Consider the following 13,289-nt stretch of genomic DNA (forward strand, 5'->3'; position numbering starts at 1 on the left):
CTCTCCAGCACTCAGGGAAGATGATCAGGTTAGTATTACCAGCCAAGCTTGCCTTTCATCTCTGACTAGTGAAAGCTGGAATGGCCCTGACTGCCAATTTACCACTCTTTAATTAAGGAAATGGCTCTCTTGTCAAATCTGGTCCTGATATTCCCAGTCACCAGCCTACGTTCCTTGATTGCTAAAACCAAGATAAAACCGCCTAAGCCAAGCTAAAGTGATTAGAGAGCTCCAATGGGAGACAGCTGGGGCCAGGACCAGCCCCTGGACGGGGCAGTGGCCTGGGGGCAGGCAGGCCTGCACCAAATCTCCAGGTGGCTCAACAGACTGGGTTAGCAGACTTTGCTCTCAAGAGTGAAATTCTTTTTACCCTACCAGAAAGTTTCACAGGTAAAACAGAAAAGGGAGAGAAAATTCCTAGTGCAGAACTAGCCAGAACACTTCTGGAAGTCTTCACTGTCTTTACGTGCAGGATGGTCTGCTCTTTGCCGGAATCATAATCCTGGCCAGGAAGACATGCAGAAAGAGGAGGTGTCAGACACACCTACGGTGGAGGGGGAAAAAGGATGGAGGCAGCAAGAAGGAAGCTGAGACTAAAATCCTAAAACCAAACGTCGAAGCACTGACAGCAGCAGAGCCCAGGGGAAATACCTTGGCTTATGTTCTTCCCAGATTAAAAAAATAATCATGTTCTGTATGTCCAGCCAAATCGCTGGGCATCCGTGAGGCAGCACATCGGCGGGGGCTACCCAGCGAGCGTGGGACATGCGCACTCTGGACTCCGCTCCCTGTCTGCGTCGCTACCAGGAAAGGTCTAACGAGCACAATTTCAACCACCTCGAGACCAGCCTGATCCACAGGAAGGAGGGAAGCAGGCGTGTGACTTTTTGTAAAAAGAAAAACATCCTGGGAACCGTTTGACTAGTAAGTATACAGCCCCACCAGTATTTTAAATGAGGCTAACCTTTAGAAACATGTTACTCTGGGGAACCCACAGCAGATCCTCTGTGATTCCTGGGGAAATGCAACATTTCAGAAGAACACTTACCCAATACTAAGACTCTTGTTACACAGGCAATGAAAGGCATCATTTTATTCTCAAGACGGTTCATGCTCTCAGAAGTGCATCATACACTGAATCAAAGTCTGCAATCACTTGTACTCCCACACTTGGGAAACACAGCCTCATCATGTGAACAGGCCCAACATTTAAAAGTCACTGAAATCTGCCAATTTTCCCATACTCTAACACAAACAAAAATGAATTCATTTGTCTGTCTCAATTCAAAAAAATTTTAATCTAATTACTGAACCTTGGAAAAGGACATTCTTGATCATTTTATTTCCTCTCTGCGAAGAACTAAAAGGAAGTCCTGTCTTCCAACAGAATATTAAATGGCCAATGTCTGCCACTTTTGATTACTGCATTTTAAGAAATATTTCTGTATTAAAATAAATGCAGTCATAAGGATTTGCCAAATGAAACTGTTAATGGATTTATAAGCATGTGAAAATGTATTTTGTTTTATTTAAAGCAGGAGAAAGTGTTAATCTCAAAAAGAAAGTATAACCTAGCTCAGTTCTCAAAGTGATAAATACATACGCCCAATGAACACGTGTGGAAGAGAGGAGAGGTTTCCGTTGGCCCTCAGGGGTGATGAGGTTCTCAATGAGAGAATGAGACCCGCATGCTGCTTGGGCCAGGATCCGGCAAGACACCTGCCACCCTGGCTACAGGGCATCTCTCCCCAGCCAGGTAACAAGAAGGCACCACTGTCACACAGGACAGGCAGTGTGGAGATGGGGAGGCGCCTGGGTGAGTGGAGTCCAGCAACCCCAGCAAAGATCCAGCAGGTCGTCCCCGGCGTGTGGGCCTGGATCTGGGCAGACTTGAGGGACACCACAAGTTTAAGTAAGCCGGGTACCCAACCAGGCTCAACAAAGGCCGTCACAGAAGAGGAACTGTCTCTTCCTTATGTGTTTTTCCCAGAAGGAAGACAAGAAGTCCCCTGCAGACCTGACCTTCACAGCTCACTGGCCAGACCTGGCTTGTACATCCCTCCTCCAATCAACATGGAAAACAGGATTCGCTTGCCTGGTGCAGACCATTTGAGATCCGTTCCCTTGTGGTGATAAGAGCCCCTTCCCAACAGGAAGACAGGTATCTGAGCAGACCAGGGCTCTTCAGCAAGGCAGAAAGGAAGGATGGATTTGTGACAGGGGGGCAGAATGGTCTGCTGCACAGAGTGGAACACAGCCACACCAAAGGCCACAGACCGCATGGCAGTGGGAGGCAGAGAAATTAACCGGCTGCTCAATCCCCCCAGCCAAAGTACCTAGCTCCCATTTTACAGTTGAAAGTCAAGGAGCCCAGAAGTTGACACATTGTAACTGACTGTACCTCAATTTTTAAAAATATGGATAAAATCAAGGGTTGTTATTTGAAAGTTGCATCTTATAGAAAGGGAAAATTTTTAATATTTTAAAAAGTCTATCAGCCACCCTCGCGTGAAATCAGCTATACAAATAGCTAAAGAGTGACTGCTTTAATGAACCCTCATATTATCAAACTGTGGTTTTAAAGAACCTCCAGAATGTAAAATAATAAATGCAATCCAGATGTTCACCAAAAAAAAGAAAACAAGATTGTTTTTACATCATAGCAACCAAATAGGTCAACCCATTTCCTCCTTCAGAGAATTCTCAGGGGACCACAAACTCCACTCCAAGAGCATGTGTTTCATATGTGTCTGTCCACAGAAAAAGGAAATTCTGCTGTCCAAAATAAACGCAGAATATTCTACATTCCCATGAAAGTGAATCAGAAAACTGCAGTAGGGCTGTCTCTACATGTTTCCAAACATCTGGATCAAAATCAGGGGGAAAATCGCTAATTACCTAGATATTGGGAAATACTTTTCAATCATCATTAAAATGCCCGGTTTTATAGCAAACTGTTTTTATTTATTATAGGCATATGTTTTTTCAAGAGTACAGCATTTAAAAATAGCCCTGCTGCGAGTTTAAGAAAGGAACTTATTGGGAAATATATACAAGATCTCGTGGTGGCTCACAGCGAAAGAGAATGTGACAATGAATGTATGTATGATCATGTATAACTGAAAAATTGTGCTCTCCACTGCAATTTGACACAACATTGTAAAATGACTATAACTCAATAAAAAAAATGTTTAAAAAAAAAAAAAGAAAGGAACTTATTTCCCTCTATTTGAACAGTGCTCCTGGAGACATGAAGTCAGCGAAAAGTCAATGTGCTCTGTGAAAGTAAATTACAGTGTGCTCCTGGCCAACTAAATTGACTCAGGTGAGTCTTTTCTAATATTTACAGAATACGGGAAGGTATCTATCCAAAAGAAGTGCTTGCTGAACTGTCTCCAGTCACAGGAGAAAACACTACAGAATCTCGTGTCATTCTGTCATGACAACTGACATGACTACATTAACTACAGAAAGTTTTCAGTTTAACTTCAAAAATCAGGATGGAGAGTCACGGACCTTCTACTCTCATTTAAATGATTTACCGTTTCCCCACAAATTCAAACTATTTAGTATGTTTTAAGCAGCTTTCAGGATACTTTGGTAAAACCTACCTTTCTTTCATTTCCTTTCCTTTCACTTCAGAAGTTTCAACAGTCCTCTAGTACGAGGCGATAAACCTGCCTCCAGAAGGATGTGCCAGGAACTTTTTAAAAAATCATTTCTCAACAAATATGTGTATGTATATGCATGACGGGGACATTGTGCTGTACACCAGAAACTGACACATTGTAACTGACTGTACTTCAATAAAAAAAATTATAATAAAATAAATTTTTAAAAAATTATTTCTCCCCAAGTCGTTTCTACTAAGAGGGTGAGCGTTACTGTTACTAACTCACCTGATGAATGACTGCTGGTCCTCTATCAGGATGATTTACTGGAGAAACACTTAGTTGCAAAACAAACCCCCCTTTCCCTCATTGAGCTCCCCAACCCTGGCTTTTCCTCTACTCTCATCGCACAGCAAAGATCCAGGGAAGGGCCGCGGCCCACACTTCTCCAGCAAGGACAACTCTTTCCATCCACTGCTGACCCCACTCCAGTCCAGCCGGCTGCCCACCTTCCACCAAACCTTTTTTCTAACATCACCAAATCCAGGAGGCACGTGTCTCTCCTCACTTTAGTCCACCTCTCAAGAGCATTCAACCCAGCCAACCACTCCTTTGTCTTGAAACACTTCCCCACCCGCAAGGCCACACAAGCTCTAAGGCTCCCTGCGCCTCACTGGTTCCTTGCTGGGCCTTCTTCACTGGGTTGTCCTCAGTCCTGGGATTTTTCTCCTCTCAGTGCTTTCCTCTAAGTGATCTCACCCGTCCATCCCAAGAATTAAAATGAGTCTAAATCTCCCCAGTGCTGACCTCCCACCCAGACTACAGCGAAGCGCCTCCTACCACCTCCACCAGGATATCTCACAGACAAGTCTGGTTTTGAACACCAAAACTGAACCCTGAGATTCCACTTCCAGTAAAAGCTGCCCAGCTTGCTGCAGACCAACCTTCCTGCCAAGAACAACTGAAAAAGCCAAACACGTTATAAGAAACAACTGTCTGAAGGTATCAGAGAGCTACCAGCGCAGTTAGGACTCAGGAGGCCAGGGTCCCAGAGGACAGTGAGTCCAATCGTCTGAGCCACTTTTCTCCTTGAGACATGTGCCAATTCACAGCAGAAACTCAGAGGCCAAGGAGCTGAGCAGAAACAGGCAGTTGAGAATCTGCGGTCGGCAGACTCTCCAGCGGCCTGATGTGACCGGAGGGCAAAACTAGAGCCCAGGGGCTGCCAGGGGACGAACGCCCTGGTGAGCACCCTGGGCTCGCAGCTGGGGCCGCCGGGAGCCTCACCCCAGGCAAAGGGTGAACCTGCGGGAGGCCGCCCGCGTGACTTTGAAGTGGTGCTCTGCCACTTTACCGCCCGCCCTGACTGCCTGCCTGAAGCCACTCCTGAGGAAGACAGCCAGGGCCTCAAATTATCTCCACGATTTTTCATACAGGTCATCTAGAATTTAATTAAAGCTTAACAGGCAACCTAGAATTAAGATCACATGATTGAAAAATAAGGGTAAAATAGACATCAGAATAAACTCACAGGATGCCCAAATATTGAAGTTATCAGGCACAAACTCAATAGTAACTGATGAATGTAATAAAGAAATTCGTTGAAAGATGAAAATTTTCAGCAGAAAACTGGAATCTAAAAAAAGAATCAAGAAAACCGAAAAAGGCAGTAACTGAAATTAAAGCCTCAACAGATGGTTTCAAAAGCAGATTAGACAGACTTGAAGAAAGGATTGATACACTGGAATACAGCTCAGAAGGAAATATAGAGTGAAGCACGGAGAGATGGAAAGGATGAAGAACAGAGGGGAAAAACCTGAGACATACAGGACATGATGAAAAGGTACTCAGAGTCCCAGGGGAAAAGGAAACGCAGCCAAAGTACAGAAGGAAGGGCCAGTGACTAAGACTTCTCAGATCTAACGTAAGACTGAGCTTTGTCACAGCACTGCCAAAAAGAAGTCTCACCACCAATCCCAGGAAGGATAAATTCAAGGAAAACCACATCTGGACACATTCGAGCCACACAGCTAAAAACCAAAGGCAGAGAGTAAAACCTAAAAGCAGCCCAGGCTGCCGGGGCGGGGAGAGGGACACTCCCTTCAAAAGAACAAAACTGATACAGCTGATTTCTCAACAGAAGCAACTTTCTGGAAGCCAGAAGCAACGACAGGACACATCAAAGCCCTGCAAGAAATTACCCTGATAACTACAATCGTATCTCCAGTGAAAATGTCCTTCAAAGGTGAGTGAAATAATGACATCCTTGACAAAAAAGCAAGTAACCGGATTCCTCCCAGCGCCTCTCTGCAGACCTCCCCTCCTCCTGAAGCGGCAGCACCGCCCAGGGTCCCGCGAGCCAGAAACCTATAGGTCATCTTTGATTCCTGCAGTTCCTTCACCTTTCACCTCCAAGCTGTCAGCGGGTCCATTTTATTCTCCTAAACACATCTAGGAAAGCAGCGCAAATTAAAACAATACGTCGTTTCCTACCCAGGAGAGAGGCAAAATTTAAAAGTCCGATGAACATCAAGTGTTGACAAGGATGCTGAGAATACAGGCAATGAGAAAGCAGTGGGGAGGGCCAGCGTCTAGGGAAACTCTGGAAAGCATACGCGTAACCCACAACTGCAGTTCCAGACACACTCCAGAAACACTCCCACACACGCTGTCTGTAACAACGTAAAATCAACGTGAAAGTACAACACAGCACAAGATAAACGTGACAGCAGTTAACAGAAAGAAACGGGGTCCATATAATAACCCAGATCGTCTCAAACACAAGCTGCAGGCCATCACACACAGTACGATGCATTTTTATAATTTTTTTAAACAAACCAAAAAGTGATCCATGCATTGCTTATGGACACCCACACTTCCAAGTTAAAATAAGAAAACCACTCCAGAGGGCCGACGTCCAATTCCAAATGGTTGCCTTTAGGAAACACAGCAGGAAGGAAGGAAGGGGCACAGGACCAGGAATTGCTGGACAAAAGCGACTTCATCTTCATTCAGCATTACTAACAAATATTTCCTGAAGGCCTGCTCCACACGCTGTTCAGCAATGGATAGAAGAAAACGACACTCCTGCTTTCATAGAAGCTGCATTCTGAGGAGAGACAAACAGATGTTAATAGGTAAGGAGTGATAAGAGCCAAGGAGAAAAATAAGACTTGGAAGAGGACAGCAGGTGCTATCTCAGACAGGTGGGTCGAGGAGGACCTTTGTGGTATGGAGATGTGTGAACAGAAACCTAAATGAAGGCAGCAAGCTGGACAAGCAGGTCTCTCAGGGGAAAGCACTGTGGGAAGAGCAGGCACAAAGGCACTGAGGCAGGAGCATGCTTGGCAAGTTCATGGACCGGCATGGAGACCAGCGTGGGGACAAGAGCGACGGGAAATGTCAGAGACAGCAGGGGTGACAGTGGGGCAAGGACACCCCAAGGGAAGAACATTTTTGTTTTTGAAGGGTTACCAAGAAAAAGAGTTTGTGGCAGAGACCATACGTGACCCACAGGGCTGAAATGTCCCCTTATCGGGCCCCCTTACAGAAAAAGCGTGCAGCCCCCAGATTAGAGTTCAGGGACCTCCCGGCAGGGCCTGTGCTGCAGGCAGGGCTGAGCGAGAAGAGAGACGCGACCTCTGCAGACAAGGACGGAAGCAGGGGACACCGGGCGGCCACAGCAAAAGACACGAACGGTGGCACCGAACCCTTGGGCTGAGCAACTGAATGACGCAGCCATGTGCTGGGAGGGAGACATTTATCTGAAACACTTTTAATCAGTTTTTTTTTTAAAGACCTGAAACAGTCTGACAGAACATTAACGACTACTCTATGAATTCTCAGTAACGGGGATGTGTTTCTTTCGCTGCTTTCTGTGCTTTTCTGTGTGTTTTTACACAGATTTGTCATTCCTTGTCTTTCCCTTCATTTGTGCTCCCCGATCCACCGTGCCCTCTAACTCCCACCTGAACCCCTCCCCACTGGTGTCCGGCCCCGTCCGCTCCTCCCCACGGGCAGTGCGTGTGATGGTTAAGAACATGGCCTCTGAAGCCACAACGCCTGGGTTCAAACCCCAGCTCCACCACTCACTAGCTGTGAAATTTCAACCAAGTCACTGAGCCTCCCTGCGCCCGTTTTTCCATTTTCATCTGTCAGTGGTGCTAATGTTAATACGTAACAGGGTTATCGCAAAGAGTAAATAGGTTAAGATCCATAAAGCAGGCGGGCCCGAACCCGACACAGAGCATTATGTAAATACTAGCTACAATTATTTAAACACAAATCAAATGTCCTTCCCGTTCCCAGTGTAAAACCCTTCCTCAGCTTCACGCACTTCAAATAAAGTGTGAATTCCTTACCTACTGAAACCGCCTGGCACACCCCATTCCCTCTCAGTTCAGACCACACAAAGGTGCTTTCAACCCTCTAGAGACTCAGCTTCCCAAGCCCGTGCCCCCCCCACCCCGCCTGCTCCCCCTTCAGGCCACACCTGGAAGAGTCTTTCCCCCAGAGGCTTGCCCAGCTACAGGCTCTCCCACCAGAGCTGCCACCAACCCACCCTCTCCCCGCAACCGCAAACCCGTGTGGACTTCCTTTCAGCATCAGTTGCAATTACTTTATACATCTGTTTACATTTTTTGTCAGTCTCTCATCTAAACAAAAGCTCCAGGAACGCAGGAAATTCATCTGCTTTATTCACATGTTCACCCTCGTTTCAAGTACAGAACTCAGCGTTTGGTAGGGACACTATCAATATTTGTTGAATAAATACATGCTCCAGAAAAGAATACACTCTAAGCATACTCTAAAAGCATCTATGATGTCACTTTTTAAGCATTCAAAAGAAAGTGGTCAATTGCCTACGCACAGACTGAAAAAACAGGTGATGCAGTGTGTTGTATTGTAACTTTCTACATGTTATGACTTTAATATATAAAGAACCTCAAGAAATCCAATCACTATACTGTACACCTGAAACTAATATAACATTGTACATCAACTATATTTCTATTTTTAAAATTCCCTCAAAAAGGGTGTTTTCTTACCAGCATACTATTTTTCTTTGAAACTGGTTTCCAGCTTGAGAAAGTTTTTCAGAATTTCAAAAAAATAAAAAGGCGTATAGGCAAAGTTTCCTTGGCACCTACATTCCCCGTCTGCTCAGTTCCCATCACGCTCCCCGACCAGGTAGCCATTGTTACTAGCTCCTTGTTTAGCCTTCCCGAGAATTTTCATGGGTGTGCAAGCACTTCCTTTTTTTCTTAACAGAAATGGTAACAAACAATGCACATTTTCCTATGCTTTGCTTTTGTAACTTAGTCAAATCTTTTGGAAACCTTTGCCTATCAACTCATCAGGGGCCTCCTCATTCCTTTCAACAGCGGCACAACTCCAGTCACCATCGGGTATATAACCTGCAGTGAACCCTCTAGCTATGCTCCATCCTTCACTCTAACAAGGCACTGAATCATCTTGTACCTATGGCTTCTCATACAGGTAACAGTATACCTACAGGTTAAATTTCTAGAACTGGTATTGCTGCATCCAAGGAGGCACACACTTGGGATTTTAAACGCTGTTCCCTAGTGTACCTGTATCTGTCGGGGTCCATCAAGAGAAACAGAAGTTCCTCTGAGGAGCCGAAATAGAGGGAATTTAAAACAAGGAATTGGTTACACGTGTGATGGAAAAGCCGAGAAGTCTACAGGAAATGGTAAGACAAGGCAGAGATTAGCGAGAGGAACAAGCTAGCACCACCTCTAAGTGGAGGGTCAAAGGGAGAGGGGATTTCCTAGGCTCAGGGCTCAGTCAACGAATGGACGCTGGAGCCAAAAAGAGACCAACTGCCCGGCACACCGTCAGAGGCAGAGAGAGGACAGGCTGGTTTCTCCCTCCCTCCTGCCATCCAACCACCCACAGCAGCTCCCCCTGGCCAGGCCCAGCCCCAAGCCACCTGACCCCAGCTCTGGGAAACGCTGCCTGCAGGGTGAGTCCCTCTGCAGGGGAAGGACAAGCCATGGATCTGAGCCAACAAAACACAGGCTGGTGCTGCCTCCTTAAGAGCGGTAACTAATTTACACACCGATCGCCAACAGATGGTTTCAAACGCGGGGGTTATTGCTTGCCTGACAGGTGAAATCTGGGCTCGCAAACTGGTCTTAATTTGCATTAGTTTTACTGAGTGAGGAGGGGTATCTCACGTGAAGCACAGACTTCACTCTCCCGTCCACAGTGATTGGGGGAAGCAGGGAGGGGAGCGGGGAGGGGGTGAGGCAGGGGGAACCAGCGAAGTTATTCACCTCATCTGCCACAGATGGTCCATTCCGGAAGTTCAATCAGACAGATTCCCAAACTGAGCATTAACAGGGTGGCAATGAGCCAAACTAGCCAGGCACCCTCCAAGTAGAGGCATATCTCAAGAACTGGTCTAGAAAAACTCAAAGGCAACAAGGCCCCAAAGGAATTAAAAATACCTTAGCTACACTCTGCACACATTATAAATAACAATGTGTTCTTGTAATCTAGTGCCCCCAACGTGTTCCTCCTCAGAACTGCCTTCCAACCATTCACACCACCATCCTCTCTCTGTATCTTGCATTTAGAGGACCAATCATACTACCCTGGACAAAAACTTAAATTATCAAAACAGCAGACAGGAATCATTTTTAAAGTCTTCTTTTAAAGTCTTCTTTAAAAAAAATGACCAACACATTAGCAAAAAAGATCTTTTGAATCCTGTTGTCCCTGGCGTAACTACTGTTTGGACAGATTATTTACCCTATTTTGCAAACAAACTGAAAATGACTTCCCCATATACAATTCAAAGTTCTGTAATATACTCTAAAAATACACCCAAAAAGTTAAGTTTTGCAAATGACTGGCAACTCTCATACTAGTCTCTTTCAAAGGGCTGAACTTTATTTTTAAAAACATGAATTTTAAAGCAAAGCATTTTTTTAGAAATCTAAATGATGGTAAAAGCTAATGAACTATAAAGAGGTACGTTAACCCCAAAACCTCAATCAAGAGTTAAATATAAGCACACCAAATTTATATAATAATCATAAAGACTTAATTCAAAACTCTAAGACTTCTACTTATTCAAAACATACTTAGTCTAAGAATGTCAAACATTTGTAAGTGTCTTCCATAAGGCAAGGAAGAAAGATTTTAATAAACCCTACCGATAAAGGCTAACGTTGCAGGGGCATTAGAGACAATCAATAAACATGTGTTCATCGTTCACTGTTCCCGTGAATCAGATGATACATACATTAAAAACAATCATACCCTTTTTCCCACTGCAGGGGAAATTTTTAAATTTTTTTTTCAAACTTGAAAGTAATATACATCATTCCAGAAACTTGGAAAATATAAAAACTGAGAAAATAAAACAGCCACAATATCAGCAGTTTTTACATTGTTTAGACCATAATGTATAAAACTGCTTATTTTAATGGCTGTAAAATATTTCATCCAATAAGCCTCCCATAATTTACCTCACCAGTCTTCTGTTAGGCACTGCAGTTTCCAATTCCCTACTATTATAAATAGCATACTACACATCTCTGAGCATATTTTTTGGAAATCTCAAGCCTGTATTCCCAGAAGAGCTATTAACAGCCCAAAGAAAGTCTTGAGGCTGTAATACTATCCTTTGTTCTCGTACTTGAGATCTATATTGGCTTCCTTTTTTCATCTTTATACCTGCTTTTACCTACAGGTTTTCTACATTTCTTAATTCACAGAGTCCGAGAAACACCTTGCAAATGAAATCGCCAAGCCAGCCGGCTTCCGCCACCCCCCGCCCCGACTCTAATGTCAAACATTTAAATGTTACAGTTATTTGTCTTCATTTTCTAAGAAGGAGACAGGGCTCTGCCTGTGCATTACCCCAACTGTGACAGGCAGGAAGCCCGGTATCTACTGAGAAGCCGTCACTCAGGCTCTTCAGACAGCAGCCTGGCTGTAGGAGGGTGTGCACCTGGGCTCCTTCTTCCCGCAGAACTTTCCATCACAAACAACATACCCACTCGGTGCCACAGTGCCACCCCTAGCTTCAACTACGACAACTGAACTCGACAAAATGCCAGGACTTGGGCCAACTTCCCACCAACACAGCCGCACCGCTTCAACATTTCCCCCGGGAGCAGCGCTTCGATTCCGAAGGCACCTTGATTAACCACTTCATCCTGAAGCGTTCGATATCGCTGATTTTTACAGGCAGCTGCTCCAGCAGCCTGTAATTAAGATTTTTTCCCCAAAAAACACTCCCTTATTACAAGGGGTTCTGACGAGTCTGTCTGTCAGCATAAAGGAGATCTTTATCAAACGCAGAGAGATCCTTAACTTCGGGTGTTCCTGTAAAATAGGGGTATTAACCCTTTGCTTCCCAAGCTAACGACACACTCCATCCACAGACACTATACAGACACGTTATTCGGTTTTAAAGGCGTAACTCGCAGCATGACACAACATTAATTTGTAGTCCACTAAGTAATTTAGAACAAATGCGAATCTTCCAGCAAGAGGTAAGTGACAGACAGCCTGGTTTTCTGGTCTCACCTCCGTGCGGGCTGCAGCTCCTGACTCCAACCCTCGGGTCCTCTGACTTTTTTTTGGCTTACTTCATAACATTTTCTTACTTCATAAAATGCATGTGCTCTAGCTGCCCCCTCCGCACTTAACCAAGCCCACTGACCACTTCTGACATAAACCCAAGAAAACTGTCACGATTTTCAACCCTATCCCCTCCAGCCGCCCTCCTTGAACCCGAAGGATCCCCAATTCGAAACTTTCCCCTCCCCAATTCCCGAGGATTTCCTCCTCCATCTGAGAAAAGACGCTTAGAGGGTCACCACAGGCGGCTGCGCTCCGGAGGGCGTGGACGCCCTTGGGGACAAGAGGGGGGAAGGTCGCCCCCAAGGTCCCCCACCCGGGGGGAGCGACCCCCGAGCCCCGGCCCGAGCCTCCTGGCGACCCCGGCGGGCAGGCGGCTCCGGGCTCGTCCCGGACCCTCGCTCGGGCTCCGCGATGACCCCGCCGGCCCCCGCCTCGGGGCCCCCGGACCCCCGCCTCGGGCCCCGGGCCCGGCGCGCCGCGGGCCTCGGCGGTAGCCAGCCGGCAGCGCCGCTTCCCAGACCGGGTCTCCTTAGGAGGACCCCGACCCCAGACCCGCGACCCCCGACCCCGGACCGGCCGTCCCCGCTCCCGGCCGGCGCGTCCGCGACCCCCGCCCCAGGCCGGCAGCCTGGCCGGCCACACCTCCGACACTCACCGCTGCCGCCCTCGCCGCCGCCGCCGCCGTCTTCGTCCATCTTGAGGCCGCGCCCGCTGCCGGCGAGCCCGGGGCTGGCGGGCGAGGGGCCGCGGGTGCGGAGCGCGCAGGCGGCCGGGCGGCTCCAGCAGCGCACGGGCCGGGTCGCGGCCCGGGCCTCCTCCCGCCGGGCGGGGCTATCGCCGCTCCGCGCCGCCGTCACGTGGCGCGCAGGCCCCGCCCCCGGCCTCGGTGGGCGGGGCCCGAGGCCGCGCGGCCCCGCCCGCGGGAACCCGCCCCGACCCTACGGGAACGCGCGCGGCCCCGCCCGGAGCCCCGCGCGGCTGAGACGGGCCCCTCGCGGTAAGCGTCGCGGGCACCCTCGACCCCGCCCTCGCCTCGGAGCAGCCTCCGGACAG

At 47.4% G+C, this 13,289-nt stretch overlaps 1 protein-coding gene across 3 annotated transcripts in view; it reads right to left on the reverse strand.

The window, feature by feature from the left end:
- CYTH3 (cytohesin 3) overlaps window positions 1-13,024 on the reverse strand; it is an 81,359-nt gene extending 68,335 nt beyond the window's left edge. For all 3 annotated transcript variants that reach the window (XM_064478710.1, XM_064478709.1, XM_064478708.1), the window contains exon 1: window positions 12,892-13,024. In XM_064478710.1, the coding sequence (XP_064334780.1) occupies window positions 12,892-12,931 (40 nt within the window). In that variant the 5' untranslated portion in view covers window positions 12,932-13,024. The remainder of the gene's footprint in view (window positions 1-12,891) is intronic.
- Between the last annotated feature and the right edge of the window lie 265 nt (window positions 13,025-13,289).

The sequence above is a fragment of the Camelus dromedarius genome, chromosome 24 (assembly GCF_036321535.1).
Source record: "Camelus dromedarius isolate mCamDro1 chromosome 24, mCamDro1.pat, whole genome shotgun sequence".
Taxonomy (NCBI): domain Eukaryota; kingdom Metazoa; phylum Chordata; class Mammalia; order Artiodactyla; family Camelidae; genus Camelus; species Camelus dromedarius.